Here is a 17,127-nt window from a genome sequence, read left to right as displayed (position 1 = left end):
AAGGCATATCTTAGGTTGGCCCCTTTGCTGTGTGCTTAGGGTAAGCCCTACGGAAGCAATTCTGGGGAACTGCATAATGGAGTTTGGTTGAAGGGTTCCGCTATGGTTTTAAAAGATTTATATATTTTCACTGGTTTTGATTGGAACACACTAGACATCCTATTCGACCTCATGAAAAAGTGATAGTATGAAATGTTCTTATGAACTGAGATTCATGGCTTCTACTCGATGAACTACCAGTGGCACCCCAGATTATCCCAAAAATTTGTATATGTCTGATTCAATAAGGAAATATATGTTTATCTGTATCTGCACATTTTTCAGCATCATCTGGTAGTTCTGTATTATTGAGCTTTCCGAAGTTTACTCTATTACTCACCATTGCTGGTTAAAAGAATTGTACCAATGCAGCTATCGATATCAATAAGGGAGTTCTTCCAGCATTGCTTGCAGAGTATGGTACATGTGATTAGGGGGCATGTAATTGTATTTTGTTTTATATAAGATTCTGAAAATCTGTTTTATTTCGAATACTGATAAATTTTATTTTGTATTTATAAATGATTTTATGAGTTTACATGTTTTAAGAAAAGTTTTAATTTTTTCGCTATTTTTACAGTGAGTCGCTCCAGTGGCCCTAATGTGACACTCCAGATCGGATCGAGCTATCCACATCAGTCTGAGGGGGTTACACAAATTCACGGGTTTTTAGATATTTTCCGGTGAAACAATCACCAAATTCAAACTTAGAGGGTCGAGACGAACCAAGCCATGAATGAAAATGACATGGTGGCCGACGAAGTGAAAATGAAGAAGAGAAGAAAAAAGGGTAAATTACACCACGAGTCACTGGATTTTACTCTCTTTCCTATTTTACTCATCGAAACGACGTCATGTTGGAGTATATTTGAGTTTTTTGAAACGACGTCGTTTTGATGTCTGTGCCACGTCATAACGTCATTAAATAGTTAATGACATAGTGAGCAAAATTATTCAATCTGTAAAGTTCAGTTAGCAAATTGATCAAATTGAAAGTTAGGTGAGGAAAATAGGAGAGAGTAAAGTTTAGCGAGGAACCGTGTAATTTACCCTTTACTTTTTCATTCTTTGCATATTATTTTTAAATGAAATTGTTAAACTATGAGATTCAAACATGAAATTTATAAGTTCACAAATAGATTTCTTACCATTCATTATTTTCTATAAACGTATATTTTTATTTATCCACATTTTAAAGGTAACAATATCATATAATCTAATGTATATTTTCCTTCAAAAAAAAATGTATATTTCCTTATTCTTTTTAGAGAAAATCGCCTCAGTGACCAAAAATGCCTTATAATATACAATTTTAACCAACTTTTTTTGGATTTGCCAAAATGACCAACAAAATCGCAACGCGAAATAAAAATCGCAACGCGATCCCCAGAATCGCAAACCAGTTTCCAAAATCGCAACGCGATTCTTGACAATCGCAATGCGATAGTACAAATTCGCATTGCGATTTTACAGAATCGCAACGCGAATATGAAAATCGCAACGCGAACACATAAATCGCAACGCGTATCCGTAAATCGCAACGTGTATCCGTAAATCGCAACGCGTATCCGTAAATCGCAATGCGTATCCGTATATCGCAACGCGTATCCGTAAATCGCAACGATAATCAGTAAATCACAACGAGAATCTGTAAATCGCAACGATAATCCGTAAATCGCAACGAGAATATGTAAATCACAACACTGAAATTTTGGGTATATAACTACGCAACAGCAGCAAATCATAAACTAAATCCCTAAATCGCAACTCATTCCATCTCCATCTATCACTCTCTCCGGCGACATCCATTCCTATATCCAACGACATCCTTCCCAATCCGGCAACAGGTTTTAGTTTCGCAGCTCGTCTGTTTAGTAAATTAATTTACAACCATGAAATCATCTAATGTTGATCATGTTTGGATAGATTTGTGTTTTGGAGGGTCATGGGATAATGTTCATGGTGTTTTACAATATGTCTTTACCCATGAATCTTCAACTAAAATTGTCTTTACAAAAGTTAACTTATGAAACTCTAATGCTACGTGTTTCAAATAAATTGAATTTAGAGCCCCTAAGTGGATTTAGGCTATCTTATCAGAGAAATGGTAAAGTTTATTTGTTAACCGACAATGAAGATGTTGAACGATTCATTTCTTACATTAGTGTTTCACAAGATGATGTTACATTGTATGTTGTTGAACCTAGAAGTAGTATTGTTGGGTCAGTAGCGGGTAGTAATCAACTAAGTTTTTCTCAAAACCCACAACCTTTCTCTAATCCAAATCCCAATCAACTTTCAGCACCAAATTCCAGTTTTCGTATTGACCAGTTAGACGATGATGAGCCAACAGAAAAAATTGTGAGTACTAGTCAGTATTCGAAATTTGGTCTCGGTCAATATCCGGACTTTGATATTGGTCAATACACGGATTTTGATGATGTTTCAGAAGAAGAAACAGACCCTGCATGTAATGATTTTGATATTGGTCAATACCCGAATTTTGATGATGAAACAGCCGTTGTCGAAGAATGTATTGTTGATGATAATGAGGAGGAAGTTACGACTGTGAATGAACATGTTGAACATCCATTCTGTAATTCATATAATCCTGAAGAAGAAAAAGAAGAAGAAAAAGTCCCCGAAGAAAAGAAAATGCCACGGGCGTATAACTGGAATATGCCAGAATTACTTCAGATACCGGAAGAAGAGTTGGTAAAGAAAGCAGTTGATTGTTACACAAAAGTTATTCGTATCAAGAAAGATGATTGTTTTGATACAAAGGAAGACTTGAAGATAGCTTTGTATACGAAATGTGTGGAAGATGGCTATCAACTAAAAGTTAACAAATCAAGCAAAGATCGTTTCGAAACAAGGTGTATGATTGACAAAAACTGTACGTGGCGTATGATTGCAAAGAGAATAAAAGATTGCGAAATGTGTATTTGTTAAATAATTAATTATAATTTTATAAACATTATATAGAAATTCTTACCTTAAAGGCCCAAACAAAGCCTGACAAAGTGTATTTCGACCCATCGCCACGCAAACTTTTGCGGTCATCAAAGGCAGTAGACAACTTAGTCCAGGTAGCTTTCCATATATACGAACCCCACGGAAACAGATTCCATGCATTCAGGTCCTCTACCAATATTATTAGCTCCCGAGGAATAGGTTGTCTGGCCTCTCTGCCTAAAAAGCCGGCATACACAAGTAGTAGAAGGCATACTCGGACAACATCGACGTCATCCATCCGAGTGAAACCAGCTTTCTTATTAAACAATTTCTTCAGGTCGTCGACGTGTAGGTTCGGCTTCTCCATTGACTCATCCGGAAACACCCGGGATAACCATGATGGGCGGGCGATATGACGAGTGTACCGGCCTACATCATCGTGTCCGAATCGTAGACCAGTGATTAAACAGAACTCCTTCCGCCCAAAACAAGTATACGCTAGTGGAAAATGAAACCATATCTCTTCCTCACCACGTTGTATACTGTCGGGTAGATTTGATGTCATGGTCTGAAGCCACAAATGGTTCAAATTAGCATCTCCACCCGGATGCTGTACTCTCAGCCATGGCCCGAAGCAGGTTTCCTCAAACAATTGTCTTTGTGCAGGTGAAAGCTTCGAAGCAATTGTAGTGGCTAGGCTAACTTTATTCCTTAATGTCAATGAAGCCGAAAAAAATTTCTACAAAAACAATAAACATACCAAGTTAGATATACCAAAAACTACACTGTGAAGATATACCAAAAACAATAAACATAAAAAGTAGTAGTTTATTCTTGAAACTAAAATTTGCAACACTGTTTTGTCTTTTGGTTGAAATGAAAATCGCAACGAGAGAATGACTGTCGCAACGAGAGAAATGAAAATCGCAACGAGAGAATCGCAACGCGAAATGAAAATCGCAATGCGATTTTGGTTTCGCGTTGCGATTCTCTCGTTGCGATTTTCATTTCGCGTTGCGATTCTCTCGTTGCGATTTTCATTTTTCTCGTTGCGATAGTCATTTTCACGTTGCGATTTTCATTTATCTCGTTGCGACTCTTCTGCAAATTGAAACTTGAATGGATTGCATTACTTCAACCAAAAGACAGAACAAAGACAAAGACAAATACTAACTTGAAAATCGCAACGAGAGAATAGCAACGCGAAATGAAAATCGCAACGAGAGAATCGTAATGCGAAATGAAATCTAAGTGAAATGGTTAATCTATTATTGAAATGACCAGTAAACATATCATCAGTTTCAATATAAAAAACCTACAATAATGCAAAAATTTCAAAATAAAAATAATTAAAAAAACTAACCCTCGGAGGTTGATTTTCCATTTCTGAATATTGTGAAGGATTTCTGACCGTGAATGGTTGTGAGGGATTTCGCCGGAGATGGGGACGGAAATCTTCGGAGATGGGGACGGATTTCGCCGTAGAGAGTGAGAGATGGAGATGGGACTGAGTTGTGATTTTAGGTTTTAGGTTTTAGGTTATGAGTTGCGATTACGGGATTTTGTCTTAATATTCGTTTTTGTAATTTGAAAATAAAATACGCGTAGCGATTATAATGGCGCTTTAAAAATCGCGTTGCGATTTACGGATACTCGTTGCGATTTACTGATTATCGTTGCGATTTACGGATACGCGTTGCGATATACGGATACGCATTGCGATTTACGGATACGCGTTGCGATTTACGGATACACGTTGCGATTTACGGATACGCGTTGCGATTTATGTGTTCGCGTTGCGATTTTCATATTCGCGTTGCGATTCTTGAAAATCGCAATGCGAATTTGTACTATCGCATTGCGATTGTCAAGAATCGCGTTGCGATTTTGGAAACTGGTTTGCGATTCTGGGGATCGCGTTGCGATTTTTATTTCGCGTTGCGATTTTGTTGGTCATTTTGGCAAATCCAAAAAAAATTGGTTAAAATCGTATATTATAAGGCATTTTTAGTCACTGAGACGATTTTCTCTTCTTTTTATCCAATGGCAATTTAATAATAATAAATTAGAAAAAGAAAAAAAAGGGGAAAAAAGGTAAGCAAGTAGCTGGGCAGGCCAGGCCTAGAGCAGTGTAAAGGAGCAAAGGAGGAAGGGAGTGTTTGTCTTCCCTCATCTGCCTGCTCAATCTTTTCCAAATGTTATGAAACAAATAAAGAAGGAAAAGATAAAAAAATTTCTGGGTTCATCAACTTCCTCCTGTTAATTTAACTTTCTCGCAATCATTTCACATGTATTCTTCTGCTAGTACTGCAACTACTATATAAACAAACAAAAAAGTTGTCAATTCAGAGCAAAAGAGAACAAAAAGAAAGAAACCCCACCCACAATGGGTTCCGAGCAGAACAGATTCCCCCAGCAAGAACGGGTACCTTTTATTTTTTTCCCGTGCCTTGTTTAGATCCGTACATTTTGTTTCCAATTTTTTCTCAGATCTGATTCCATGTTGCTTATTGTTACTCTGTTGTGCTCAGATTTGCTTGCTAGTTGTAACATGGTGTTCTTGTTTATTTTTGTTCTTTTTTTTAATAGTGAAGATCAATTGAAGAAGGAGAAAAATTTATTTGAGATGTGCCCATTTGGTTGATACCTACATAGATGAAATGCTGGATTCCTTGGTGTGATTAATTTTGGCTTTGTGCTTTGTTTTTATTGATTTGCCATTAGTCATCAGAATTTTTATTGTTTTTTTCTTGAACCGTACATATTCATGTACTTGGCCTTTTGCACTCTTTGTTCGTCTATTGATCCAACTACTTCACCACTTCTTCAGTTCAAAATCTGTGTACTGAATAGTTTTTTTTTTTGTTGTTAATGATAGTGAACTGTTTAAGGTACATGGATCCCTTCTCTTGAGTCTACAAGTAATTTACCTTAGCTGCCTTTTTCGTTTCCTGGCAAACGAAAACCTAAAATCCCAAACATTTAACTGCACTTCATCTCTGATTGGAAATCTAACTCTAACGAAAGCTCAAAGTTGCAAATACGACGTTGGAAATTTACTTAACCATGCTTAAGGTTAGGCTTTAAGGCTGCATTCTTTTAGCCATGTTCTCTTTTTCTTTTACTTAAGGTTCTTGTTCTCCTTCACGGAACGTAAGTTTTCTGTTCTGGGTTATTAGTTAGAAACACCTGGGTTTGGATTATTATATTGAATAGTTCTCTCTTGTGCATTTTTAGAAAAAAAAATCCATATGTTTTCTGTTTGTATTTAAGTATAACATGAATTACTATGATTGGATAGTGCTCTCTTGTTCATTTTTAGAAAAATATTATTTCCCAAGCATATTTTCACTTCTCGATTTCTTATACATGAATTCTTGAAAAATCTGGGTATTTTGTTATATGAATTGTCTTTCAATGTTGCGTAGATGTAGAAATATTTGTAGTGCTTGTTTATCCGTTGCTGAATTTTTCTGGCTTTTGAGAAAATTATGAGCGCTAATGGTTGTAAATTGTTTAATTTCGATATTTTATTTTCTATTATCTGATATAATCTTTCTATGTTTAATCTTGTTGCTAGCAGAAGAGATGGGGAGGATGTTGGGGGGCATTTTCCTGTTTCAGTTCACAGAAAGGTGGAAAGCGTATTGTACCTCGTATGCCCGAGGGCAATGCATCAGCTGCCCAGCCAAATGGTTCTCAAGCTGTTGCTGGGTTGACCAATCAAGCTACTACATTAGTTCCATCACTTCTAGCACCGCCTTCTTCACCAGCGTCGTTTTCTAATTCTGCCCTCCCTTCAACTGCTCAATCACCTAGTTGCTTCTTGTCATTATCAGCTAACTCACCTGGAGGGCCATCTTCCAATATGTTTGCCACTGGACCATATGCCCATGAGACACAACTAGTTTCTCCTCCTGTTTTCTCAACCTTCACAACTGAGCCTTCCACTGCTCCTCTCACTCCTCCGCCTGAGTTGGCCCACCTGACAACCCCCTCTTCACCTGATGTCCCTTTTGCTCGGTTCTTGACCTCTTCTGCGGATCTTGAAAATGCCAATAAGAATCATTATATTGGTGCAAATGATCTTCAATCTACATATTCACTTTATCCAGGCAGTCCTGCCAGTAGCCTCAGATCACCAATCTCTAGTACTTCAGCTGACTGTTTGTCGTCATCCTTCCCTGACAGGGAGTTTCCTCCACAATGGGATCCTTCAACTTCTGCTCAGAATGGCAAACATTCTAGGAGTGGTTCTGGCAGACTATTTGTGCATGATGTAACCGGTTCCTCCATAGGGTCTCAAGATACTAATTTCTTTTGTCCTGATACATTTGCACGATTCTATCTGGATCAGAACCCACTTCCTCATGCTGTTGGTAGATTAAGTGTTTCGAAGGATTCAGATGTTTACCCTACCAGTAGCAGTGCACATCAAAATAAGCATAGTAAAAGTCCTAAGCAAGATGTAGAAGAACTGGAAGCTTATAGAGCTTCCTTTGGATTTAGTGCAGATGAAATAATCACTACTACTCAATATGTGGAGATTACTGATGTTACGGATGATTCGTTTACAATGACACCCTTTCCCATAGATAAACCTGCTTTTGAAGAAAGTACGGAACTTGCATCTGTTGCCAGAGGATCGAAGGCAGAGAGGTTACAGGAAAACTCTCTGGGTGATATGAAACGAAAACCAAAACCTGATCTTGTCAATTGGGCTGGACACCATGATGTGCAAGTGTCATGCAATGAATATGAAGGTAAAGTGTCCTTTAGTTGATCTAAAGTTCATTTATTACTCTGGCTGTTATTGCTTGTCAAGAAATAATGGGACCACAATTTTACTGAACATCCTTGGCATCTTCACATTTAACCTTCTAAGCATTTTAGATATAATCTATTTCATAATTTCTAATAGTAAATAAGGCATAATTGTATATTTTCAAATTCTGAGTGATAGTTTGTGGCATTGGTGTTCCTACTTTATCATATGCAAAAGACAATAGACATGCACAGCATTGTGTTAGAATTGGAGGTCGTGATGAATAAAAAAAGTGATGAATCAAACAAATTACTACTCGAGAATGTTTAAGTTCCCTAGCACCTGGACTGCTTTCTGCTCTGTAATAGGAGCCTCAGACCTTAAAGATATTGTGCCCTGTTGAAAATCAATAACGTTCTCTCCTAATGTGGTGCAGATCATAAATCAAGGAGGCAGGTGGTTGATGTCTCTGGATCGAGTATGCCTATCAACCATCCCTTGACCGATGAAGAGGGTGTTGTACTTTTGAAGAAGAGTTCATCGAGGAGCAGGAAATATCAACTGGGCTTGTCATGCTCTGATGCAGAGATCGACTATAGGAGAGGAAGAAGCTTAAGGGAACGTAAAGGAGATTTTGAATTCCATGACTAAGAACCAACCAACTTCGAGAAACAAGCAAGTTATCAGCTGCTTCCAGAAGTAGTAAAACTACAGTTTTCTTTAGTTATAGCTTGTGTTAATGGTTCGTTCTTTCATTTCTTTCGTTGTCCATCTCCGGATCAGGTGTGCGACCTGATGTCTCTGATTACGAGTGTAATTCTGTTACATTAACCCTAGCTTACTGCTTCACTATGATTTACATGTTTTGTAATGCATGTAATTATATCTATATTATACTTTTGTAAAATGCAATTTACAGCTCAGTTTACATTCTCTGTGGTACATGTATTTTGTGTGTGGTGCTTGTATTAAGTCGGTTCGGTTAAGTCGATTATGACCATAAAAATTATCGGTTCGATTATTGTATTTGATGATTAAGGACGCTCATAGCAAGTGGAAGCACACAACAAATGATTGCTTGGGTTTCCACCATACTTGGGGTTCAATTGGTCCTCTAGTCGATGTGCACAACCATTCCATCACAATTTAGCACATCACCAATGCCCTGTTGTGTCAAGATCTTGACATGCAAGACGGATAGATTTTATGTTAGGTGCGCTAACTTATAAAATTTTACGAAAGATAAAATAAATTATCAATAAAATATCTAAAATATATAAGAATTTGAAATTTTTAAGAGAGATAATTGCTCTCGTCAACTCCTCGATCTATCCGTGTACGTATCGATGCATCAACATGCCTCAAATTACGCATTCTAAATTCACCATGCAAACTTTTCGCACCATGTGAGCTGGAAAAAGCTTGCTATGAATCACGACCTCGTTTCTAATGGACCAAAGTTGTCCCAACAAAACAGCCTTAAAAGAATACAAAAAAGCACTATAACATTCAAAGTACGCAAAGAAATTATTTAGTTTTTAATAATATGTAATACATTATATTTAACAAAATTTTCGATCAAGACATATTATCTTAAGACATTTCTTTATATTGTCACAAAATAATCTTATTCATAGTATCTAATCATATTTAAAATTATTCATATTTAATTTAAAACATGATTGAATCATGTAGTATGTATCAACCTTATCTGTATTATCTTAATTCTATCCCTTGTGTATTGTTTAAGACATTTTGGTTTTATATAAATTGTCATAAACATTTTAAATTTGAATTTTTATTTAAGGGTGAAGTGCATAATGATCCTCCGACTATAGTATGTTGCTTTATTGAGTCCCTCGACTATTAAAAATTACGAAATGGTCACCTAACTATTCATTATATTCAAAACTCGTCATTTTTCGTTAAAAATTTGACGGTAGCCTGAGTTGGACGTTAATCGACTAACTGGGTTATGATAAAATAATAATCTCAGAATCTCAAATGACTATCATACCTCAGTTAGCATATTAACGTCCAACTCATACGACTGTTAATTTTTTAACGGAAAATGACAAGTTTGAAACATAATGAATAGTCGGGTGATTATTTTGCAACTTTTAATAGTTGAGAGACTCAACAAAGCAACATCCTATAATCAAGGGACCATTTTGTAACATTTAATAGTCAGATGACTCAACAAAACAACATCCTATAATCAGAGAATCATTGTGTACTTTACCCTTTATTTAATTCTCTTTATCAAATATCGTATTCAATTGTGTCTTACCTGGTCGAAGACCCAGTTTAACACAGTAGGTGTAATATATTAAGCTGTAAATATGCTGACTAAAGATTTAGTCAATCTATAATGCCTTAAAGTAAGAAATATTGGTCACTGTGAATGTATTCTCTCTTTTTTGGGAGGGGGAGGGGGCGTGAGTGCGTACAAAGTGAGAAAAATTGGAGAGAAAAAAAAAGACATGGAAAAGAGAAAGGAATAGAAAGAATAAAGAGAAAATTTAAAAAATAAAACTTTTGTATTTTTATTTCTTGCATATTTAAAATATATATACATTATTATATAAAATTTATGTTTATTTTATGATCTATGTTCGAAGTTTGAGATTCTTTTCAACAATATTTTCTTTAATATTTATATTTGAATATTTTTTAAGAATATAACGTGTCTTATTGTTGCATACAACACTTATTTATAAATTTATTTTTTCTCTTCTTTTACATCATCAATATATATAAATTGATTTTTTCACGATCAATATTGATAGGTGACTGCATCAAAGTTATGGCGGCAAGTGGGAGAGTCTTTCGACCCCCCAAAGTAAGAAGAAAGATGGTTTTTTTATTCTTTTTTTTTACTATGCACATTTTTATGCATAGTTATTTTTCAATCCCAATGGTTTCGGGGTTGCATTTGATGTTAACACAAAGTACTTTATATGACACGCTCTTTGTGGAAGTTTACATTATTCTCTTGATTGACTTTGGTAACTAACTCTTTCCTTCTCCCAGGACCTGCACAACTGTCTCTTGGACATTCCGCATTTTCTACGAGAAGGAATGTTTTTTTGGCTGGGACAGTTAACAAGCTGCCTTATTGTAAGGACTGTGGGTACAATACATGTAACTTTACCCTTGCTGTGAGATGAGGTTGTTTCCATGCCTTGGAAATGTGACCTCTAGATCATAATGGACCAGTCTTGTTGTTCTGCCAAGACACTCATCAATTGACACATTTAATTAAATTTAAACATTCAAGTGAAAAGGAAGAAAGAAAAGAAAAGAAATAGCAATGCATATGCCCTTTCTTTTGGTTTCATTTTTTGGGTTGCATTAAACATAAATGATAGGTATCATGGATAACATTCTTCCTGTGCTGGAAATGAATTTGGGGATTATTTTGAGCATGTTCTTTGTGAAAGTTATACGGCATGCATTTTAGACTAATGTGTATATGAGAAAGACTCTACTTGTATCTAAGTTGTGGAGTATATGTTTTGCCTGCCCCTCCCCAGCATATCTTCGAACCATTAAATGAAACTAGCAGTTTTTTTCTTGGTATAATCAGAATCATAGTAAAAGTTTTCGAAGACATGCTTATCCAAACCAAACTAAATAATAAAAATGTGGCAAACTGATTGCAGTACCAATATTTCTTGTGATCTGTCATATCTTTGAACCGCTAAATGAAACTAGTGTAGTTTTTTCTTGGTATAATCAGAATCATAGTGCAAATTTTCAAAGACATGCTTATCCAAACCAAACTAAGTAATAAACGTGGTAAACTTATAGCACTGCCAATATTTCTCATAATCTATTTGACTGCTTGATTGGGTAAAGAGGAAAGTTCATTGATTTACACATTTTTTGTAACAATCGTTGTATTTGAGGCTGTATTTCCTATTGTCTGATTATTTTATGATTGAGCAGTGTTAGACTGTTAAAGAACATGCACGTGTATTGCTGTTAAAGAAATATGCACATGTATTAAGCAGTTAGTCTGTTAAGTGGTTAGCTGGAGTTGTTAGGCAGTTAGAGGAAAGCTGATGAGCATTGTATCTCTTATAAATTGGTGTACTTGTTGATATGATAGATCATCCTTTTCCTGTGTAAATACACCATTGAAATTAGTTTTCCAATATGGTATCATTCGCTAAAAGATCCTGGCGTCATTGTCGCTTCCGCCGTTGCGCCGATTGAATTCCTTTACTCTCCTGCCGTTACTACGGCATAGTTTGTAGATTTTTTTTTCCGATCTTCAGTTTTGTTTTCGCTGTTTTGTTGCTTCTGCTCCTAGTTGCTTCCATTCTCCTCGGTGATCCTGGTAACATTTTCTCGTCGGTGATTGATCTTCTCAACCGCTGTTCTTGATTGCTTTATCTGCTACGGTACATGTGGTTTATCGTTGTCGTCATCATAGTTACTGGGAATCTTCTCAATTCATCTTCTATCTCTGTTCCTGTTCGGTGTGCATGCTTCCAATCTGTTCGACCAAATGTTTCAATGATGTTGCTGGTGTCTGATTTGTTTCAGTAGAACGGATGAAATCATTCAACTATGATACTGCGACCATTTCTCTTCCGCTTTGTTGGTGTTCTTATTCAATCGGCCTCGCTCTTCTCGAGCAACTCATTAGCGGCAAGAAAGATGCTGCCAGAAACTTTGCTTGTGGCCACTATTCAATTAGCAAGGAGATCGCCAACTTGTGCTTAGACCGTATCAGAAAGCTCGCTGATAACTGCACTGGTTCTGGTCTTGGTTCTCTCCTTCGGGTGCGTCTGTCCGTTGATTACAGCAAGAAATCCAAGCTAGGTTTCGCTGTCTACCCAACTCCTCAAGTCTTTACTTCTGTTGTTGAGCCCTACAACAGTGTTCTCTCGGCTCACTCTCTTTTGGAGCACACCGATGTATCTGTTCTTCTTTACAATGAGGCCATCTACGACACTTGCAGGTGCTCTCTCGACGTCGAGCAACCCACTTACACCAATGTTAATCGTCTTGTCTCTCAGGTGATCTCCTCTTTGACTACTTCACTAAAGTTCAATGGTGCATTGAACGTCGATGTAATCGAGTTCCAGACCAACTTGGTCCCCTACCCAAGAATCCACTTCATGCTTTCGTCTTATGCTCCAGTCATCTCTGCCGAGAAGGCTTACCATGAGCAACTATCAGCTGTTGAAATTACCAACAGTGCTTTTGAACCCTCTTCTATGATGGTCAAGTGCAACCCTCGTCATGGCAAGTACATAGCTTGTTGTTTGATGTACCATGGTGATTTCATGCCCAAAGACATCAACGTTGTCATTGCCACCATCAAGACCAAGCGCACCAGTCCACCATTCAGTTTGTGGACTGGTGCCACACCGGATTCAAGTGCGGCAACTTCATATGAACGAGTACGCTAAAATAAAAAGGTTTTGATTCCTGAAGGAATTCCAGATGAAAGAAGGAAAAATGTGGGCTTTGTTAGCTCAAACAGGAGGACAAAAAATGTATTCGTCAGTTGTTCAAATTCTTCATATCAAGTAGTTTTAGTCTGTCAAGGATCCTTGTATAAGAGGATGAAGAAGAAATAAATGAAGGTGAATAAGAAGAACGAAAGGAAGCATCAGCACTTTCGATTCAAAGTGAACGAAAGGAAGCATCGGCACTTTCGATTCAAGAAGAACGAAAGGAAGCATCGGCACTTTCGATTCAAAGTGAATGGAATGAAGCATCCGCACTTTCGATTCAAGAAGAACGAAAGGAAGCATCGGCACTTTCGATTCAAAGTGAACGGAAGGAAGCATCCGCACTTTCGATTCAATTATTCATCTTTTCATCAAGAAGGTTTAGAAAGTAGGAAGAATGTTAGACTGTTAAAGAACATGCACGTGTATTGCTGTTAAAGAAATATGCACATGTATTAAGCAGTTAGTCTGTTAAGTGGTTAGCTGGAGTTGTTAGGCAGTTAGAGGAAAGCTGATGAGCATTGTATCTCTTATAAATTGGTGTACTTGTTGATATGATAGATCATCCTTTTCCTGTGTAAATACACCATTGAAATTAGTTTTCCAATAAGCAGGCACTATTAGAATATGAAAAGTATAAGAGGGAGAATGGTGAGATTCAACTTCCTGCTTCCCCACTACCTCATGCAAGTGGTGAAAAGGTGGTAGGACTGTAGGAGTTTATTTATTCATATTGGACAACAGTCTGATGATATATTTTTGAGCTTCCCATCTTCCATTCGATATACTGACATGAAGCTGAATTTCATACAAGTAAACTAATGACGTACATTTTTCCTCTCTCCATTTTTGGTAAGGCATACTTTTTCTAATGTTTTCCGAGTTTCCCATGCAGTCAAGTGGCTTCCTTCCTGGGTCGGGCAGGGCACTCAGGGATGCTGCAGCTCGTGCCATGCAGGGTTGGCATGCTCAACGTTCTGTTGGATATGGAGAGGTTATCATCTCTAATTTTCTATATTGTTGTATTCCTGTTTTTGGATCATTTGTTATAATGCAAAAGTCTAAGTGGTAACAAGAATTCCTCTATACAGGGTAAGATCTCAAGTCCTACTCCGAAGCGTGAAAGACATCTCAAAAACATTGGTATGCTGCTATATCTTCAGATCTTTCTATTATATTTAAAAGAAAAAAGAATTAAAGAATATCATTAATAGTAATGTTGCAAAAATACACTTGTACCTTTGTTGCCATGAATTTTCATATTGTTTTTGGGTTCTTTTCCAGGTTTGCAGAAGCAGAAGACGCCAATAAACATGGAATCTGGACATGAATCAGATAAGCAGTTAATATATCTGCTAATCACTTAGCTATATGTTATGTTTATTTAGGGTTTTCTTTTGCCCGTCTCTATTTACATTCTGCATAATTGAAAGTTTAAGTTGAAGATGGAGACAATTTTTCATTCGATTAATTAGTAATTAAGAAAGGGTTTTCCATCGAAAGAAGATATAGATGAATGATTTACGGCTGCATAATTGATTTAATTCAAAGAATCATATTCTTGATATGTCTTATTGCACCCTTTGCTGCTAGGAACACCTTGAAAAATTGAGCCAGTGCAAAGCCTGTTTACAAAGAATGCTCCTAATTTAAATTTACAAAGAGAATTTAAGCACCAATCTGTTTCTTACTAATCTGTGGAAGGCTTAAGAACCCTTTTATTGTGGGCCCATATAATTTGCTATTGATGTTTCACTTAAGAGGGCCACAGTTAGCATTAGCCCTATTCCATCACCGGTCTGGGATGGTGATAATCCTTTGATGCCTCTGTAGAAAAGGGAAAGTGGAGGGATGTCGGACCCATGAAGAAGTCCACAAATATTAAACTTGCTCAAACTAACCTGATTGTTGTTTTATTCTACTTCCTGATCAAATGCGATTTTTCTTGATGTAGATTGGTCACTGAGGTTGTTGATGCTGGAACTCCTGCTGATTGGGTGAACATCAATGTGCGTGAAACTGTAAGTTTCCCTTGTTCCCTACCCAGTGTACACACATAAAAAAACTATTACAAAACTGGTTTCAGTTACAATCGGTTTTGGATTCTCTTGTGTTGGGGTTTTGAGTTCAGAGCTGTTTCCCTGGCCTTAAAATGGACAGAAGGATTGCTTTGAGGTATATGCTCTGGTCCCTGGACTCCTGCGTGAGGAGGTATGCACTTGTCCTGAAATCGTTTTTACATGATGTGATGTAAATTAGTAAACATTTGGTATGATCTTCGACAGTTGGCATTGCAACCTATACTTTAGTATTTGTGGATGATTACATAGATAAGTATGCAAAAAAGCTCACGTGTCTGTTGTTATTTTCAGTAATTTGTCAATGCCGGTAGCAATACATTATCTAGTAATTCGTCTTATTAGTTCACAAGATTTGTTAGGTTAGTAAAATGATATCTTAAAACATTTTGGATTTCCATGTTCTCTGTAGAGTTTTGAAAAAAATTATTTGTTGAAATAAGGTCTAATTGAAATTATTTGATGTCGAACATATGTCGCCAGGCGCTCCTGGCGACCAAAGAGGTTGTCATGCCGTCCCTGCAAGCTGTGGTGAGCTGCTTCATTATCTATATCGGTAATTAGGCATCTCGTCAGTTTGGTCGCCGGGATCACATGGCGACCTATAAGGTCGCCCGGCATACATGGCGACCTATAAGGTCGCCCGGCATACATGGCGACCTCCATTTCAGTATAGTTAAAAAGCCTAATTACCGATGTAGGTAATCGTTGTTACTTAGGGAAATTTAGGTAATCGCATGAAAGCCTAATTACCGATGTAGGTAATATTTGTTACTTAGCCCAGCGTGCATGGCGACCTACCCCTCGGATGGCCTTGGTCGGATGCGGTCGGATGGCCTCGGATGCCCAGCGTGTTGGGACGTGCATGACACATGCAAAATATCTCGTAGCTCGCCGGGAAGAAATGGCGACCTAGTAGGTCGCCCGGATGCATGGCGACCTACGGCCAACACTGTGGATTTCACCCTATTTGAGCAATTAATATGGGGAATGCATTATCTCGTGAATTAATTTATTCGATAACATTATCTCGAAAGTTTTGCCTAAGAATTAAATAGTTGTATCAGGGGGTTTATTCCCTACTCAACAATTTTTTAGCTGCTTTTCTGCTTTCAAATTCGTGGAAAGTTTTTGGTCCTTTTAGAGTCTGTTACTATGATTTTTCATATTCGTGGAAACCTATGATTTTCATATTGCTTTAGTCTCTATGAAGTTTCACTGGATGTAAGAGTGGACTTGCTTTCCTGTGGATATAGGTACGAGTTCAATCAGATCCTGCTGGACGTTTGGTTATAACGGGTGAACCAGAGCATGTTGACAATCCTTGGGGTATCACCCCCTTTAAGAAGGTGTAGCATCTATAGACTGTCCTCAAGTCCTCAATCACATGCTTGATAACATAGTGAGAATACACAAAATAGGAGGAATTAATCCCATCTTTGATGGCGCTGAAATTCTTGTGTTTAGTTTCTTTATAGTTTTATCATCGTATTTCAGACGAAAACGTTAGGAAGACTCGTTCAGCTGATCTTAATTTGGTGTGGTTTGTACAAGTAATGACCTTACCGGCGAGAATCGATCCGCTTCAGACATCCGCTGTTGTTAGCTTGCATGGTCGACTCTTTGTGCGTGTCCCTTCTAGCAGGGATCAATGTGAGCCTCATCATGTTTAGATTAGGTGGCTTTGGCCAGACTCATTTTAGGAGAAATGTAACTAGAAGTAAACTTGGTACTGTTGAATTAGTTGTAATTTTCCCTGTGGTTTTCTATATTTAAGAATGTTGGAATCGGCTGAAAATAAATCTCATCAAAAATCAAA

The 17,127-nt window shown here is 37.3% G+C and overlaps 2 protein-coding genes across 4 annotated transcripts in view; both read left to right on the top strand.

Moving 5' to 3' along the window:
* Window positions 1-8,692, top strand: part of LOC120187938 (uncharacterized protein At1g76660-like) — a 25,273-nt gene extending 16,581 nt beyond the window's left edge. Inside the window, exons 3-6 of one of the 3 annotated variants that reach the window (XM_039191522.1) lie at window positions 2,750-2,766; window positions 5,344-5,419; window positions 6,578-7,757; window positions 8,196-8,692. In XM_039191522.1, coding sequence (XP_039047453.1) covers window positions 5,381-5,419; window positions 6,578-7,757; window positions 8,196-8,410 — 1,434 coding nt within the window. In that variant the 5' untranslated portion in view covers window positions 2,750-2,766; window positions 5,344-5,380 and the 3' untranslated portion in view covers window positions 8,411-8,692. Of the gene's footprint in view, window positions 1-2,749; window positions 2,767-5,164; window positions 5,420-6,574; window positions 7,758-8,195 lie in introns of those variants that run through there. The other 2 variants (XM_039191520.1, XM_039191521.1) reach the window with 2 other exon arrangements.
* On the top strand, window positions 8,666-17,127 carry LOC120187940 (AT-rich interactive domain-containing protein 5-like). The gene is made up of 11 exons (XM_039191524.1): window positions 8,666-8,698; window positions 10,549-10,601; window positions 10,793-10,838; window positions 13,845-13,934; window positions 14,126-14,227; window positions 14,304-14,373; window positions 14,515-14,572; window positions 15,185-15,251; window positions 15,391-15,441; window positions 16,565-16,657; window positions 16,862-17,127. Exons 1-11 carry the CDS (start codon window positions 8,666-8,668, stop codon window positions 16,979-16,981), a joined length of 783 nt encoding a protein of 260 aa, XP_039047455.1. The 3' UTR covers window positions 16,982-17,127.

The sequence above is a fragment of the Hibiscus syriacus genome, unplaced genomic scaffold, assembly GCF_006381635.1.
Source record: "Hibiscus syriacus cultivar Baekdansim isolate YM2019G1 unplaced genomic scaffold, ASM638163v2 tig00116925_pilon, whole genome shotgun sequence".
Classification (NCBI taxonomy): Eukaryota; Viridiplantae; Streptophyta; class Magnoliopsida; order Malvales; family Malvaceae; genus Hibiscus; species Hibiscus syriacus.
The sequence above is the reverse complement of the archived record's forward strand: the minus strand, read 5'-3'. Positions and strand labels throughout refer to the sequence as shown.

Excerpts from the sequence above, each read along its gene's own strand:
- LOC120187940 (XM_039191524.1), top strand. The coding sequence starts at position 8,666 with ATGCAATTTACAGCTCAGTTTACATTCTCTGTG. Across the intron at positions 14,573-15,184 it reads GGACATGAATCAGATAAGCA|ATTGGTCACTGAGGTTGTTG; the intron begins GTTAATATATCT and ends TTCTTGATGTAG. Across the intron at positions 15,252-15,390 it reads ACATCAATGTGCGTGAAACT|AAGGATTGCTTTGAGGTATA; the intron begins GTAAGTTTCCCT and ends TAAAATGGACAG.